An 18,971-nucleotide genomic window follows, 5' to 3' on the forward strand; every position below is an offset into this window, starting at 1 on the left:
CATGCCCTGCAAAAACAAGTTAGACGTCCTCTACTTTGTTGTTGCAAGTTTTACGTGGCTGCTACGGGCTTAAGCAAGAACCAATCCTACCTACGCATCAAAACCACAATGATAGTTTGTCAAGTTGGTGCTGTTTTAACCTTCGCAAGGACCGGGCGTAGCCACACTCGGTTCAACTAAAGTTGGAGAAACTGTCACCCGCTAGCCACCTTTGTGCAAAGCACGTCGGGAGAACCGGTCTCGCGTAAGCGTACGCGTAATGTCGGTCCGGGCCGCTTCGTCCAACAATACCGCCGAACCAAAGTATGACATGCTGGTAAGCAGTATGACTTATATTGCCCACAACTCACTTGTGTTCTACTCGTGCATATAACATCAACACATAAAACCTAGGCTCGGATGCCACTGTTGGGGAACGTAGTAATTTCAAAAAAATTCCTACGCACACGCAAGATCATGGTGATGCACAGCAACGAGAGGGGAGAGTGTTGTCTACGTACCCTCGTAGACCGACAGCGGAAGCATTATAACAACGCGGTTGATGTAGTCGTACGTCTTCACGGCTCGACCGATCAAGCACCGAAACTATAGCACCTCCGAGTTCTAACACACGTTCAGCTCGATGATGATCCCCGGACTCCGATCCAGCAAAGTGTCGGGGAAGAGTTCCGTCAGCACGACGGCGTGGTGACGATTTTGATGTTCTACCGTCGCAGGGCTTCGCCTAAGCACCACTACAATATTATCGAGGATTATGGTGGAGGGGGGCACCACACACGGCTAAGAAAACGATCACGAGGACCAACTTGTGTGTATAGAGGTGCCCCCCTGCCCCCGTATATAAAGGAGCAAGGGAGGAGGAGGCCGGCCCTAGGAAGGGGCGCGCCAAGTGTGGAGTCCTACTAGGACTCCCTAGTCCTAGTAGGATTCCACCTCCCATATGGAATAGGAAAAGAGGAAGGGAAAAGGAGAAGGAAGGAAGGGGGCGCCCCCCTTCCCTAGTCCAATTCGGACCAGACCAAGGGGAGGGGTGCGGCCACCCTTGAGGCCCTTTTTCTTCTTTCCCGTATGGCCCAATAAGGCCCAATACGTATTCCCGTAACTCTCCGGTACTCCGAAAAATACCCGAATCACTCGGAACCTTTCCGATGTCCGAATATAGTCGTCCAATATATCGATCTTTACGTCTCGACCATTTCGAGACTCCTCGTTATGTCCCCGATCTCATCCGGGACTCCGAACTCCTTCGGTACATCAAAACTCATAAACTCATAATATAACTGTCATCGAAACCTTAAGCGTGCGGACCCTACGGGTTCGAGAACAATGTAGACATGACCGAGACACGTCTCTAGTCAATAACCAATAGCGGAACCTGGATGCTCATATTGGCTCCCACATATTCTACGAAGATCTTTATCGGTCAGACCGCATAACAACATACGTTGTTCCCTTTGTTATCGGTATGTTACTTGCCCGAGATTCGATCGTCGGTATCTTAATACCTAGTTCAATCTCGTTACCGGCAAGTCTCTTTACTCGTTCCGTAATACATCATCTCACAAATAAGTCATTAGTTGCAATGCTTGCAAGGCTTATGTGATGTGCATTACCGAGAGGGCCCAGAGATACCTCTCCGACAATCGGAGTGACAAATCCTAATCTCGAAATATGCCAACCCAACATGTACCTTTGGAGACACCTGTAGAGCTCCTTTATAATCACCCAGTTACGTTGTGACGTTTGGTAGCACACAAAGTGTTCCTCCGGCAAACGGGAGTTGCATAATCTCATAGTCATAGGAACATGTATAAGTCATGAAGAAAGCAATAGCAACATACTAAATGATCGGGTGCTAAGCTAATGGAATGGGTCATGTCAATCACATCATTCTTCTAATGATGTGATCCCGTTAATCAAATAACAACTCTTTTGTTCATGGTTAGGAAACATAACCATCTTCGATTAACGAGCTAGTCAAGTAGAGGCATACTAGTGACACTCTGTTTGTCTATGTATTCACACATGTATTATGTTTCCGGTTAATACAATTCTAGCATGAATAATAAACATTTATCATGATATAAGGAAATAAATAATAACTTTATTATTGCCTCTAGGGCATATTTCCTTCAGTCTGCCACTTGCACTAGAGTCAATAATCTAGTTCACATCGCCATGTGATTCAACACTAATAGTTCACATCACCATGTGATTAACACCCATAGTTCACATCGTCATGTGACCTATACCCAAAGGGTTTACTAGAGTCAATAATCTAGTTCACATCGTTTATGTGATTAACACCCAAAGAGTACTAAGGTGTGATCATGTTTTGCTTGTGAGATAATATTAGTCAACGGGTCTATCACATACAGATCCGTAAGTATTTTGCGAATTCTATGTCTACAATGCTCTGCACGGAACTACTCTAGCTAATTGCTCCCACTTTCAATATGTATCTAGATCGAGACTTAGAGTCATCCAGATCTGTGTCAAAACTTGCATCGACGTAACTTTTTACGACGAACCTTTTTTCACCTCCATAATTGAGAAATATTTGCTTATTCCACTAAGGATAATTTTGACCGCTGTCCAGTAATCTACTCTTAGATCACTATTGTACTCCCTTGCTTAACACAGTGTAGGGTATACAATAGATCTGGTACACAGCATGGCATACTTTATAGAACCTATGGCTGAGGCATAGGGAATGACTTTCATTCTCTTTCTATCTTCTGCCGTGGTCGGGCTTTAAGTCTTACTCAATTTCACACCTTGTAACACAGCCAAGAACTCTTTCTTTGACTGTTCCATTTTTGAACTACTTCAAAATATTGTCAAGGTATGTACTCATTGAAAAAACTTATCAAGCGTCTTGATCTATTTCTATAGATCTTGATGCTTAATATGTAAGCAGCTTCACCGAGGTCTTTCTTTGAAAAACTTCTTTCAAAATACTCCTTTATGCTTTGCAGAATAATTCTACATTATTTCTGATCAACAATATGTCATTCACATATACTTATCAGAAATGCTGTAGTGCTCCCACTCACTTTCTTATAAATACAGGCTTCACCGCAAGTCTGTATAAAACTATATGCTTTGATCATACTATCAAAGCGTTTATTCCAACTCCGAGAGGCTTGCACCAGTCCATAAATGGATCGCTGGAGCTTGCACACTTTGTTAGCTCCTTTTGGATCGACAAAACCTTCCGGCTGCATCATATACAACTCTTCTTCCAGAAATCCATTCAGGAATGCAGTTTTGACATCCATTTGCTGGATTTCATAAAATGCGGCAATTGCTAACATGATTCGGACAGACTTAAGCATAGATACGAGTGAGAAACTCTCATCGTAGTCAACACCTTGAACTTATCGAAAACCTTTTTGCGACAATTCTAGCTTTGTAGATAGTAACACTACTATCAGCGTCCATCTTCCTCTTGAAGATCCATTTAATCTCAATGGCTCGCCGATCATTGGCCAAGTCAATCAAAGTCCATACTTTGTTCTCATACATGGATCTCATCTCAGATTTCATGGCCTCAAGCCATTTCGCGGAATCTGGGCTCATCATCGCTTCCTCATAATTCGTAGGCTCGTCATGGTCAAGTAACATGACCTCCAGAACTGGATTACCGTACCACTCTGGTGCGGATCTCACTCTAGTTTACCTATGAAGTTCGGCAGTAACTTGATCTGAAGTTACATGATCATCATCATTAGCTTCCTCACTAATCGGTCTAGTAGTCACATGAACAGATTTCTATGATGAACTACTTTCCAATAAGGGAGCAGTTACCGTTACCTCATCAAGTTCTACTTTCCTCCCACTCACTTCTTTCGAGAGAAACTCCTTCTGTAGAAAGGATCCATTCTCAGCAAAGAATATCTTGCCTTCGGATCTGTGATAGAAGGTGTACCCAATAATTTCTTTTTGGGTATCCTATGAAGACGCACTTCTTCGATTTGGGTTTGAGCTTATCAGGTTGAAACATTTTCACATAAGCATTGCAACCTCAAACTTTAAGAAACGACAACTTTGGTTTCTTGCCAAACCACAGTTCAGATTGTGTCGTCTCAACGGACTTAGATGGTGACTTAGATGGTGCCCTTTTAAACGTGAATGCAGCTGTCTTTAATGCATAACCCCAAAACGATATTGGTAGATCGGTAAGAGACATCATAGATCGCACCATATCTAGTAAAGTACGATTACGACGTTCGGACACACCATTATGCTGTGGTGTTCCGGGTGGCGTGAGTTGTGAAACTATTCCGCATTGTTTCAAATGTACACCAAACTCGTAACTCAAATATTCTCCTCCACGATCAGATCGCAGGAATTTTATTTTCTTGTTACGATGATTTTCAACTTCACTCTGAAATTCTTTGAACTTTTCAAATGTTTCAGACTTATGTTTCATTAAGTAGATATACCCATATCTGCTTAAGTCATCTGTGAAGGTGAGAAAATAACGATATCCGCCACGAGCCTCAACATTCATCGGACCACATACATCTGTATGTATGATTTCCAACAAATCTGTTGCTCTCTCCATAGTACCGGAGAACGGTGTTTTTTTCATCTTACCCATAAGGCACGGTTCGCAAGTACCAAGTGATTCATAATCAAGTGGTTCCAAAAGCCCATCAGTATAGAGTTTCTTCATGCGCTTTACACCGATATGATCCAAACGGCAGTGCCACAAATAAGTTGCACTATCATTATCAACTCTGCATCTTTTGGTTTCAACATTATGAATATGTGTGTCACTACTATTGAGATTTAATAAGAATAGACCACTCTTTAAGGGTGCATGACCATAAAAGATATTACTCATATAAATAGAACAACCATTATTCTCTGATTTAAATGAATAACCGTCTCGCATCAAACAAGATCCAGATAAAATGTTCATGCTTAACGCTGGCACCAAATAACAATTATTTAGGTCTAATACTAATCCCGAAGGTAGATGTAGAGGTAGCGTGCCGACTGCGATCACATCGACTTTGGAACCATTTCCCACGCGCATCGTCACCTCGTCCTTAGCCAATCTTCGCTTAATCTGTAGTCCCTGTTTCGAGTTGCAAATGTTAGCAACAGAACCAGTATCAAATACCCAAGTGCTACTGCGAGCATTAGTAAGGTACACATCAATAACATGTATATCACATATACCTTTGTTCACCTTGCCATCCTTCTTATCCGCCAAATACTTGGGGCAGTTCCGCTTCCAGTGACCAGTCTGCTTGCAGTAGAAGCACTCAGTTTCAGGCTTAGGTCCAGGTTTGGGTTTCTTTTCTTGAGTAGCAACTTGCTTGCTGTTCTTTTTGAAGTTCCCCTTCTTCTTCCCTTTGCCCTTTTTCTTGAAACTAGTGGTCTTATTGACCATCAACACTTGATGCTCCTTCTTGATTTCTACCTCCGCAGCTTTCAGCATTGCGAAGAGCTCGGGAATAGTCTTATTCATCCCTTGCATATTATAGTTCATCACGAAGCTCTTGTAGCTTGGTGGCGGTGATTGGAGAATTCTGTCAATGACGCAATCATCTGGAAGATTAACTCCCAATTGAATCAAGTGATTATTATACCCGGACATTTTGAGTATATGCTCACTGACAGAACTGTTCTCCTCCATCTTGCAGCTATAGAACTTATTGAAGACTTCATATCTCTCAATCCGGGCATTTGCTTGAAATATTAATTTCAACTCCTGGAACATCTCATATGCTTCCATGACGTTCAAAACGTCGTTGAAGTCCCGATTCTAAGCCGTAAAGCATGGCACACTGAACTATGAGTAGTCATCAGCTTTGCTCTGCCAGACGTTCATAACATCTGGTGTTGCTCCAGCAGCAGACTTGGCACCCAGCGGTGCTTCCAGGACGTAATTATTCTATGTAGCAATGAGGATAATCCTCAATTTACGGACCCAGTCCGTGTAATTGCTACCATCATCTTTCAACTTTGCTTTCTCAAGGAACGCATTAAAATTCAACGGAACAACAACACGGGCATCTATCTACAATCAAACATAAACAAGCAAGATACTATCAGGTACTAAGTTCATGATAAATTTAGGTTCAATTAATCATATTACTTAAGAACTCCCACTTAGATAGACATCCCTCTAATCCTCTAAGTGATTACGTGATCCAAATCAACTAAACCATGTCCGATCATCACGTGAGATGGAGTAGTTTCATTGGTGAACATCACTATGTTGATCATATCTACTATATGATTCACGCTCGACCTTTCGGTCTCTGTGTTCCGAGGCCATATCTGTATATGCTTGGCTCGTCAAGTATAACCTGAGTATTCCGCGTGTGCAACTGTTTTGCACCCGTTGTATTTGAACGTAGAGCCTATCACACCCGATCATCACGTGGTGTCTCAGCACGAAGAACTTTCGCAACGGTGCATACTCAGGGAGAACACTTCTTGATAATTTAGTGAGAGATCATCTTATAATGCTACCGTCAATCAAAGCAAGATAAGATGCATAAAAGGATAAACATCACATGCAATCAATATAAGTGATATGATATGGCCATCATCTTCTTGTGCTTGTGATCTCCATCTCCGAAGCACCGTCGCTGATCACCATCGTCACCGGCGCGACACCTTGATCTCCATCGTAGCATCGTTGTCGTCTCGCCAATCTTATGCTTCCACGACTATCGCTACCGCTTAGTGATAAAGTAAAGCATTACAGCGATTGCATTGCATACAATAAAGCGACAACCATATGGCTCCTGCCAGTTGCCGATAACTTGGTTACAAAACATGATCATCTCATACAATAAAATTTAGCATCATGTCTTGACCATATCACATCACAACATGCCCTGCAAAAACAAGTTAGACGTCCTCTACTTTGTTGTTGCAAGTTTTACGTGGCTGCTACGGGCTTAAGCAAGAACCAATCTTACCTACGCATCAAAACCACAACGATAGTTTGTCAAGTTGGTGCTGTTTTAACCTTCGCAAGGACCGGGCGTAGCCACACTCGGTTCAACTAAAGTTGGAGAAACTGTCACCCGCTAGCCACCTTTGTGCAAAGCACGTCGGGAGAACCGGTCTCGCGTAAGCGTACGCGTAATGTCGGTCCGGGCCGCTTTCTCCAACAATACCGCCGAACCAAAGTATGACATGCTGGTAAGCAGTATGACTTATATCGCCCACAACTCACTTGTGTTCTACTCGTGCATATAACATCAACATAAAACCTGGCTCGGATGCCACTGTTGGGGAACGTAGTAATTTCAAAAAAATTCCTACGCACACGCAAGATCATGGTGATGCATAGCAACGAGAGGGGAGAGTGTGATCTACGTACCCTCGTAGACCGACAGCGGAAGCGTTATGACAACGCGGTTGATGTAGTCGTACGTCTTCACGACCCGACCGATCAAGCACCGAAACTACGACATCTCCGAGTTTTAGCACATGTTCAGCTCGATGACGATCCCCGGACTCCGATCCAGCAAAGTGTCGGGGAAGAGTTTCGTCAGCACGACAGTGTGGTGACGATCTTGATGTTCTACCGTCGCAGGGCTTCGCCTAAGCACCACTACAATATTATCGAGGAGTATGGTGGAAGGGGGTACCGCACACGGCTAAGAAAATGATCACGTGGATCAACTTGTGTGTCTAGGGGTGCCCCCTGCCCCCGTATATAAAGGAGCAAGGGGAGGAGGCCGGCCGGCCCTAGGGCGCGCCAAGGAGGAGGAGTCCTCCTCCTACTAGGAGTAGGACTCCCCTCTTTCCTACTCCTACTAGGAGGGGGAAAGGAAGGGGGAGAGGGAGAAGGAAAGGGGGCGCCGCCCCCCTTCTCCTAGTCCAATTCGGACCAGAGGGGAGGGGGTGTGCGGCCCACCCTGGGCGCCCTCTCTCTCTCCACTAGGGCCCATAAGGCCCATTACTTCTCCCGGGGGGTTCCGGTAACCCTCCGGCACTCCGGTTTTCTCCGAAATCATCCGGAACACTTCCGGTGTCCGAATATAGCCGTCCAATATATCAATCTTTATGTATTGACCATTTCGAGACTCCTCGTCATGTCCGTGATCATATCTGGGACTCCGAACTAACTTCGGTACATCAAAACTCATAAACTCATAATATAACTGTCATCGAAACCTTAAGCGTGCGGACCCTACGGGTTCGAGAACAATGTAGACATGACCGAGACATGTCTCCGGTCAATAACCAATAGCGGAACCTGGATGCTCATATTGGCTCCCACATATTCTACGAAGATCTTTATTGGTTAGACCGCATAACAACATACGTTGTTCCCTTTGTCATCGGTACGTTACTTGCCCGAGATTTGATCGTCGGTATCTCAATACCTAGTTCAATATCGTTACCGGCAAGTCTCTTTACTCGTTTCGTAATACATCATCTCGCAACTAACTCATTAGTTGCAATGCTTGCAAGGCTTATGTGATGTGCATTACCGAGAGGGCCCAGAGATACCTCTCCGACAATCGGAGTGACAAATCCTAATCTCGAAATACGCCAACCCAACATTTACCTTTGGAGACACCTGTAGAGCTCCTTTATAATCACCCAGTTATGTTGTGATGTTTGGTAGCACACAAAGTGTTCCTCCGGCAAACGGGAGTTGCATAATCTCATAGTCATAGGAACATGTATAAGTCATGAAGAAAGCAATAGCAACATACTAAACGATCGGGTGCTAAGCTAATGGAATGGGTCATGTCAATCACATCATTCTCCTAATAATGTGATCCCGTTAATCAAATGACAACACATGTCTATGGTTAGGAAACATAACCATCTTTGATTAACGAGCTAGTCAAGTAGTGGCATACTAGTGACGTTTAGTTTGTCTATGTATTCACACAAGTATTATGTTTCCGGATAATACAATTCTAGCATGAATAATAAACATTTATCATGATATAAGGAAATAAAATAATAACATTATTATTGCCTCTAGGGCATATTTCCTTCAGTTTTGTTGCTTCCATGAGACCTCCTATGTTTGAGGGTATCCACTATAAGAGGTGGCACGTGAGAGGAGTCTTATGGTTTCAAACCATGAGTTGCTATGACGCCACTCTCGGCAAACCTGAAGGGGAGCTTGATGCTCAACAGGCACAAGCTTTTTAGAAAATGGATACTCTGTTTAAGGCTGCTCTCTTGAGTGTTCTTGGTGAGAACATAGTTGATGCTTATGCATCAATTTATAATGGAAAAGATATGTGGGATGCACTCGAGGCCAAGTTTGGGGTCTCGGATGCTGGCACTGAGCTGTACATCATGGAGCAATTCTATGATTACAGGATGACAGAAGAGCGCTCCGTGGTTGAGCAAGCTCATGAGATACAGTCATTTGCTAGAGAACTTGAGCACTTCAGTTGTATGCTACCGGACAAGTTTGTTGCTGGAGGTATCATCACTAAGCTTACTCCTTCATGGAGGAACTTTGCTACCTTACTGAAGCATAAGAGACAAGAGTTTTCCGTCCCGGATCTCATTGGCACTCTTGATGTGGAAGAAAAGGCGAGAGCAAAGGACACACGTGCTCGAGGTATTGAGGGAGGATCTAGTGCCAATCTGGTACAGAAGAAGAACTTCCAGCCCCACAAGTTCAAGAACAAGGGCAAGTTTGATGGTAAAGCAAAGTTTGATGGGAAGAACAAGGCTGTGCAACACACGAACTTCAAGAAGAAGAATGACAAGAAGAAAGGTGTCTGTCATGTGTGTGGGGATCCTGATCATTGGGCTCCTAGTTGCCCTAATCGCTATGACAAACGTCATCCTGGGAAAGGCGGCAAGACCGCTAATGTTGTCATTGGAGACACTGACATGAAGGATGCTGGGTATGGTATATTTTCCACTATTCTTTCAGTATGTCATTCTCCTGACTGGTTGATTGACATGGGTGCTAATGTGCATGTATGCGGTGATATTTCCATGTTTTCGTCTTATCAGACCGCAGGGACTTCAACCATGCTGATGGGCAACGGTTCAAGTGCTTCTTTCGTGGTGTTGGCACGGTCGATCTGAAGTTTACTTCGGGGAAGATCGTGCGGCTGAAGAACGTGCATTATGTCCCCTCCGTCAATAAAAATCTTGTTGGTGGATCTCTTCTGTGTAGAGATGGCTACAAGTTTGTCTTTGAGTCGAATAAATTTGTAATATCCAAGTATGGAACCTTTGTTGGTAAAGGCTATGAGTCAGGAGGCTTGTTTCGTTTATCCTTATCAGACGTTTGCAATAAAGTTGTTAATCATATTTGCAACAATAGTGAATCCAATGTGTGGCATTCACGTCTTCGTCATGTTAACTTTGGTTGCATGTCGCGACTAGCGAAGTTGAACTTAATCCCTAGTTTCACCACCGTCAAGGGATCTAAGTGTCAAGTGTGTGTGCAAGCTAAGCAACCTCGTAAGTCTCACACGACTGCGGAAATAAGAAATCTTGCACCACTAGAGCTCATACATTCAGATCTATGTGAAATGAATGGTGTGTTGACAAAAGGTGGAAAGAAATATTTCATGACGTTAATTGATGACTCCACTAGATACTGCCGTGTGTATCTTCTGAAATCTAAGAATGAGGCTTTGAACTTTTTCAAGATCTATAAAGCTGAAGTGGAAAACCAACTTGATCGAAAAATCAAGAGGCTTAGGTCCGACCGTGGTGGAGAGTATTTTTCCAATGAATTTGATGCTTTTTGTGCGGAACATGGTATAATCCATGAGAGGGCGCCTCCCTATTCACCTCAGTCAAATGGGGTGGCCGAAAGAAAGAACCGTACTCTAACAGATTTGGTTAACGCCATGTTAGACACTTCAGGTCTCTCCAAGGCATGGTGGGGGGAGGCGATATTGACTGCATGTCATGTCCTAAACCGAGTTCCCACAAAGAACAAAGAGATAACTCCATTCGAGGAATGGGAGAAGAAAAGGTTAAAACTCTCTTATCTACGTACATGGGGTTGTTTGGCGAAAGTCAATGTTCCAATTCCAAAGAAGCGGAAGCTTGGACCAAAGACTATGGATTGTGTTTTCCTGGGATATGTTTTTCAAAGCATTGGCTATAGATTCTTGGTTGTAAAATCTGAGGTACCTGACATACATGTCGGTACGATCATGGAGTCGAATGATGCGACTTTCTTTGAAGATATCTTTCGCATGAAGGATATGGCTACCTCATCTAATCAGGAGATGCCTAGTTCATCGAATCAGGAACCAGTTACAATTACCGAACCTAAAATTTCGATGGAACACTTTGAAAGTCCTGTGGAGGAGAACAATGAAGTTCCTATTAGGAGCAAGAGACAGAGGACTGCAAAGTCCTTTGGTGATGACTTTCTTGTGTACCTCATAGATGACACTCCCAGTTCTATTTCAGAGACCTATGCATTTGAAGATGCTGACTACTGGAAGGAAGCGGTTTGTAGCAAGATGGATTCCATCTTGGCGAATGAAACTTGGGAGATAACTCATCGTCCTTATGGGTGCAAACCTATAGGATGCAAATGGGTATTCAAGAAGAAGCTTAGGCCTGATGGTACTATTGAAAAGTACAAGGCTCGGCTTGTGGCTAAGGGATATACCCAAAAGGAAGGTGAAGACTTCTTTGATACTTACTCACCTGTGGCTCGACTGACCACTATTCGAGTTCTACTTTCACTAGCTACCTCGCATGGTCTTCTCGTTCATCAAATGGACGTTAAGACTGCTTTCCTAAATGGAGAGTTGGACGAGGAAATCTATATGGAACAACCAGACGGGTTTGTACTAGATGGTCAGGAAGGAAAAGTGTGCAAGTTGCTGAAGTCTTTGTATGGACTCAAGCAAGCACCTAAGCAGTGGCATGAGAAGTTTGAAAGAACTTTAACAGCCGCAGGCTTTGTTGTAAACGAAGCTGACAAATGTGTGTACTATCGCCATGGTGGGGGCGAGGGAGTTATCCTTTGCTTGTATGTTGACGACATACTGATTTTTGGAACGAATCTGAGTGTTATTAAGGAGGTCAAGAATTTCCTATCTCGCTGTTTTGAGATGAAGGATTTAGGAGTGGCTGATGTCATTCTGAACATTAAGTTGTTGAGAGACGATGATGGTGAGATTACATTGCTTCAATCTCACTATGTGGAGAAGATCTTGAGTCGCTTTGGCTATAGTGACAACAAGCCCTCTCCAACACCTTATGATGCAAGTGTGTTACTTCGAAAGAATCGAAGAATTGCTAGAGACCAATTGAAGTATTCTCAGATTATTGGTTCACTTATGTACTTAGCAAGTGCTACAAGACCTGACATCTCTTTTGCTGTTAGCAAACTGAGTCGGTTTGTCTCAAAACCAGGAGATGTGCATTGGAAAGCTCTAGAAAGAGTTTTGCGTTATTTGAAAGGCACTGCGAATTATGGAATTCACTACACCGGGCACCCAAAGGTGCTTGAAGGGTATAGTGACTCAAACTGGATATCAGATGCTGATGAGATAAAGGCCATGAGCGGTTATGTATTCACTCATGGAGGTGGCGTTGTTTCTTGGAAGTCTTGCTAGCAGACCATCTTAACGAGGTCAACAATGGAAGCAGAACTCACAACACTAGATACAGCTACGGTTGAAGCAGATTGGCTTCGCCGGCTCTTGAATGACTTACCGGTTGTTGAGAAACATGTACCGCGTATCCTTATGAACTGCGACAATCAAACTATGATCACGAAAGTGAGCAGCTCAAAGGATAACATGAAGTCATCAAGACACGTTCAGAGAAGGTTAAAGTCTGTTAGGAAAATGAAAAACTCCGGAGTTATTGCATTGGATTATATCCAAACGTCTAAAAATCTGGCAGATCCTTTTACTAAGGGTCTATCATGTAATGTGATAGATAATGCATCGAGGGAGATGGGTATGAGACCCACAATATGAGTTGTTCACAGTGGTAACCTATTCTTTGTGATCGGAGATCCCGTGAATTAGATGTGGAAGACAAGTTGTTGGTCAACTGAGAGGAGAGTATCCTTACTATTCACAATACCACTCCATGAAGATGCAATACTCTCCTAATCTACATGGCAGGTTGATGTATAACTTAATGTGTTCTAAGTGGCTTATTTAAGCAGAGATGTTATCCTGCAGAACATCTTTTGAAGAACACACCTATATGAGTCTGATTGTCAAACGTCGCAATCTATGAGAGTAGGGTTCTCTCTAGTAAACTCATGAAAGGTCACGGAGTATGACGCATAAGCTCCACCCGCGGGGAAGACCCACGGTAGCCACGTATCGGTCAAGGCTTTATGTGAAGCTAGATTCGCAGAAAACTTGTAGTTCAAGGCCCAGTCCATTGTTCAAGTTGCTTACTAGTGTAGCATAGAGTTCTAGGTGGAAGTTCAACTTAACAGTCTCCACTGCAGTACCGGTATATAAAACAGTGTTTTGGAACCAATGGCAAATTTCTGTGTGCCTCTGGGATCTGGTGGGGGATTGCTGAATTTAGTCTATTTTGGGCAGCCCAATAACTATTTCAGAAATTCCTAATAAATCCTAGAGGCCCACTTAGCCCATTTGTGCAAGGCAAGGGATACTACTAAAGTTTAGTCCCACATTGCTAGTTTAGTGGGAGTTGGACCTCCTTATAATGGAGGTTCTTTCCCCACTTGTACGAGCATGAGAACAAGAGGGATATCCACGCGCTCTCCTCCTCCGCCGCCCGCCTCGCCTCGCCACGCCTTGTCACGACGCGCCGCGGGTTGCAGGAATGAGCCGAGCCGATATCTAAATTTTGCCACGCACTACGGGTATACGAAAGGTCACACGGAAGCTGAAAAGATTTTTGCGAAAGTGGAGTTCGAATGCGAACGGTGCAGCCCTTCGGCCGCTGGCTGTTCGTTTTGCCTCCCGTCGTTGCCCTCTCGCCTCCTTCTCTTGCGCCTATAAAAGGGAGGTCGCTCCTCCCAGAGAGACGCACCAGAACTACTCCTTCCCTCGCCATCGGTTCCATCTCTGAGCTGCTGTTGTCTTCCTATCCCGGCTTGCGGCGTGCACCGCACGTCAGGACAGTAGGCCTCCGAGACCGCACCTTTTGAGTCCTGTACGGGAGAAGGGTGATAAGGTTTTTGGGGAGCGCTTTGCGCGACTACTGGCTTCTTCATCACGGACTCCGACGACTACTTCCCCGACGACAACCTCTTCCCCGACGTTGACTACCTCAGCAACGACATGGCTGGAGAGGATGTCGACCCCAAGTCCAGTGCTTCTGCTGCTGCTGTCCCGTATGTGTTCTTCTTCTTTCTGACAGATGTCCTGCCATAGTTTCTCATACTAGTTCTTGCCCTACATGTGTTAGGTTCTACTCCATATATACAACATGATCTAGTGTCCGTCCTAGATGTGTTCAGTTCAAGTTCATATATGCAGATGCTATTTACTCTCTCTCCGTCAGATTGCATGACTTGCTTTATCGCAGCTATATTAGTCATGCTTTATCTAATATTTCTGTTAATAAAATCATTCGGTAAATTGCTCATATTTCCAACACGTACTGCACTAGAAAGGAGATACGTATTCTTTGATGAAAGTTAGGGTTCGCGTACACCACACCAGCTAGCTAGTTTTGGAATGAACTGGTTTTGGAACACTGCCGGTTCGAATATACCAAGTAGTTTTTGAATACTGTTATTGGTCCGTGGACGCTTCTAGACAAGTTGGGTTGGGTTGGGCCAGTGCATCCCTCTCGTACCAGTACACCAGTAGTAGTAGATCACACCTGAAAAAGGTACAAATCATGAGATCTACTCACTCGCTCGCTCCCCTACCCACCCCTTCACCACCTCGCCCCAGGCTCTATCCATCCATCCAGCGAGGAAGGAGCGAGCGAGCGAGCGACTGACCCGGCGCGTCCACCTCCCTTCCCCCTCTACTTCCTTGTCCTGCTCTGCTGTCGAGCACTGCCGTCTGCCGGGGCAACCGGCGGAACACAAGTACGCCTCCCCCCTCACCTCACACCCACCCACCCAGCCCACCCTCCACTGCTCCCTCCGCGCCGCTCGCCCTCGCGCGCGGCCATGTCCGAGGAGGACGAGGACCAGGCGGCGGGGGCGCCGCCCAAGCGGCCGCGCGCGGCGTCGCCGCCTCCGCCGCCGCCGCCCGACCAGGTGCTTGACAACGTGCTGGAGACGGTGCTCCAGTTCCTACGGGCCCCGGGCGACCGGGGCGCGGCCTCCCTCGTCTGCCGCTCCTGGCACCGCGCCGAGTCCGCCACCCGCGCCTCCGTCGCCGTCCGCAACATCCTCGCCGCCTCCCCGGCGCGCGCCGCGCGGCGCTTCCCCAACGCGCACCACATCCTCCTCAAGGGCCGCCCCCGCTTCGCCGACTTCAACCTGCTGCCCCCCGGCTGGGCCGCCTCCGCCTTCCGCCCCTGGGCCGCCGCCCTCGCCGCCGCCGCCTTCCCCGCGCTCCGCTCCCTCTCGCTCAAGCGCATCACCGTCACCGACGACGACCTCGACCTCCTCGCCCGCTCCCTCCCGCCCTCCTTCCGCGAGCTCTCCCTCCTCCTCTGCGACGGCTTCTCCTCCCGCGGCCTCGCCTCCCTCGCCTCCCATTGCAGGTAATATAATGCCATTCCCTTCCATTCCAGCTTGCTACATGTCCCTCTCACACACTACTTGGTAATGGCGGACTAATAATGGCGTACCTCCATTTGGTTTGGTTTGGTTCTCGCGCAGAGGGCTGCGTGTGCTCGACGTGGTGGACTGCGAGCTCAACGAGGAGGAGGACGACGAGGTGTCGGACTGGGTGGCGGCGTTTCCGCGCGGCCACACCGACCTGGAGTCTCTCTCCTTCGAGTGCTTCACCCCGCAGGTACCCTTCGCCGCCCTCGAGGCTCTCGTGGCGCGCTCGCCGCGCCTCCGCCGCCTGCGCGTCAACCAGCACGTCTCGCTCGGCCAGCTGCGCCGGCTCATGGCGCTCACGCCTCGCCTCACGCACCTCGGCACGGGCTCGTTCCGGCCGGGGGACGGCGCCGAGGACGAGGGGCTCGACTTTGGTCAGATGTTGACCGCCTTCGCGTCGGCCGGCCGGGCTAACTCGCTGGTGTCGCTGTCCGGCTTCCGTGATCTCGCGCCGGAGTACCTGCCGACCATTGCCACGGTCGCCGCCAACTTAACCAGCATGGACCTGAGCTACGCCCCTGTCAACCCCGACCAAGTCCTGCTCTTCATCGGGCAATGCCGCAGCCTCGAGACGCTATGGGTACTGACCAGATTGCTTTCACGCCATAGTTTTACCTCTGGGCTGCTCCATGGTTCCCAATTTCTGATGACAAGTTCTTTGCCAGGTGCTCGACTCAGTGCGCGACGAGGGGCTCCAAGCCGTGGCCATGTACTGCAAGAAGCTCCAGGTTCTCCGTGTGCTCCCATTGGACGCGCACGAGGACGCCGACGAGCTGGTGTCGGAGGTCGGGCTCACCGCCATCTCGGAGGGCTGCCGTGACCTTCGCTCCATCCTCTACTTCTGCCAGAGGATGACCAACGCCGCCGTCATCACCATGTCGCAGAACTGCCCCGAGATGAAGGTGTTCCGGCTATGCATAATGGGGAGGCACCGGCCCGACCACGTGACGGGGGAGCCGATGGACGAGGGGTTCGGCGCCATTGTCCGCAACTGCAGCAAGCTCACCAGGCTCTCCACGTCCGGGCACCTGACGGACCGAGCATTCGAGTACATCGGCAACTACGGCAGCTCCCTGCGGACGCTCTCCGTGGCGTTCGCCGGGGACAGCGATCTGGCGCTGCAGCACATCCTCCAGGGCTGCTCCAAGCTGGAGAAGCTGGAGATAAGGGACTGCCCGTTCGGCGACGCCGGCCTGCTCTCCGGTATGCACCATTTCTACAACATGCGGTTCGTCTGGATGTCGGGCTGCAGCCTGACGCTGCAAGGCTGCGAGGAGGTGGCCCGGCAGCTCCCACGGATGGTGGTGGAGCTGATAAACAGCCAGCCTGAGATCGAGAAGACAGACGGCGTCGACATCCTATACATGTATCGGTCGCTGGAGGGGCCAAGGGAGGATGTTCCACCATTTGTGAAGATCCTGTGAGAAGATCATAGGTGCTTGGCATCCTCGGCGCAGATCAAATGCAGAACGCAGATATGAGAGCAGCAGCAGAGTGTTGAGTTCAGTCATTGTTGTTGTAGTAGCTGTAGGGTTCATAGGCATTTCCAACATTTTGTACGAGAAGATCATAAGCGCGGGCGGGCGGAGCAAGCTTCTTCGAGGGGCCTTCATCGCCATTGCTTCCTCAGTTTTGTTTGCTGCTCCCTCCGAGAGGCCGCCTTCCTTCTGTTCGAGGACGGAGCCGGACCTATCCGCGCCGGCACGGCGGCGATGGTTTCCCTAATTTTTCGAAGCGGATCTTGTTATCATCAGATTAAATTCATTAACACTTCTGTTCCATGTTCTTGTCCGCATGGTTTCCCTTCCCTTCCACAGTTAGTTCATTAGTCTGAATTCTACAATAATTTCTCCAGAATTGAGCCATGTTAATTTTTTGGGATTTGTTTCTCCCGTCTCAAGCTTTGTGGTCTGAACATCCATCTCTGGTGGAAGTCTTTTTTGTTTTTGTTTTTGAAAAGCCCTCCCTGAGGCTGAGGGTCAGGGAGGCTGTCCTTTCGTGATCTCCTGTGAATCCTGAGGCTTGGCTGCTGGCATCATTACCAGAGGACCTACCGTCACAACCTGGAGGTTCCATCCGTCCGTCCATAGGGATAGGGGTTCCTTCCTTACTCGAAAGTTTGGCCCTGGTCCATCCAGTGATTATTGCCTCGCGCCTATCTTGTCTTGATAGCCCTAGGCCTCTCCCTAGCCGACGTGTCCGCCTCCCACGGCTGGAGACGTCGACCGCCTTCAACTTTTTATCTATCACACGATGGCTAAACTAAATGAGCAGTTCCTTGATTTTCCCCACTGCAAATGCTTTGCTGCTGATGATAACTGCTGGATCACCACACCATTTTCTTTTCTTTTCCTTTCCTTTCCTTTTCCCCGGCTTCTCTCTTCTGGTTGCTGTTACCTCTGATGGCACCGCTGGTCACGCAGCTTGGATAGCGACCAATCCTTCCTGCAAGGAAAGGAAAGCAGCATCCAAGGATGATAGGGAGGGAGGTGGCAAATGATGAGGGAGTGATGACCGGTCGACCTCGACGGGGACTGGTCGATCGTTTGACTCATCCCCGCGAGTCACTCACTCACTGACTGCTCTGGGTGAGAGCTCAGGACGGGGGCGGCAGATGCATGCCAACCCATGGCGATGGAGGATCAGACAAGGACAGTAAAACCTGCACGAGGCGAGAAAGGCTTCCTCTGCGAAATCATTGGCCTCCCTGACCATTTCGCTCTTTTGTTACTTGCTGCAAACAGTCATCGCCCTGCAAGTAATCCGGATTTGCAAGTTAGTTGTCCGTGGTCGATGATGATCGAGCAAGAACAACGGCGAGAAAACCTACAGTTCTTCTTTTGCAACAGGAGATCGCTATTGATCTCCATGGTAGGCCCGTCCAGTGGTTGGGACTGGTTGCCCCTGCTCATCTCGACACATCTTGTCAAAACAACTGGCTACTGTTCCGAACGTCCAGCTGAAGAAGACGAAAGACGAAGGAGAAAGAAACGACGCGATGCTCAGATCTGGCGGACCTCATGCATGCAGTCACGCAGAGCAGCCATGGGAAGAGACGAGGAAGCAAGTGAAGCTCTGGTTGCTTGAAATGCGGCTGCGGTGTCGTCGGCGAAGTTCACACCCGCCGTCTGATGATCAAAGGGCGCGTGCGGTGCTTGTTGATTCACCGAGAGGAAAGCCGCAAAGGCTACACGCCATGGCCGCACAGCGTCTGCGTATGTGCAATCTTCATTGGTCCTTCTAGCTAGCTTAGCCAGCAGTGCTCTGGTAGATGAACAGAACCTGAGGCTCT

The 18,971-nt window shown here is 47.5% G+C and overlaps 1 protein-coding gene across 1 annotated transcript; it reads left to right on the forward strand.

Annotated features, from left to right (window-relative positions):
* The first annotated feature begins 14,809 nt into the window (after positions 1–14,809).
* Positions 14,810–17,556, forward strand: LOC125552675 (transport inhibitor response 1-like protein). The gene is made up of 3 exons (XM_048716306.1): positions 14,810–15,615; positions 15,734–16,259; positions 16,345–17,556. Exons 1-3 carry the CDS (start codon positions 15,074–15,076, stop codon positions 17,101–17,103), a joined length of 1,827 nt encoding a protein of 608 aa, XP_048572263.1. The 5' UTR covers positions 14,810–15,073; the 3' UTR covers positions 17,104–17,556.
* Positions 17,557–18,971: the final 1,415 nt, after the last annotated feature.

The sequence above is a fragment of the Triticum urartu genome, chromosome 4 (assembly GCF_003073215.2).
Source record: "Triticum urartu cultivar G1812 chromosome 4, Tu2.1, whole genome shotgun sequence".
Taxonomy (NCBI): domain Eukaryota; kingdom Viridiplantae; phylum Streptophyta; class Magnoliopsida; order Poales; family Poaceae; genus Triticum; species Triticum urartu.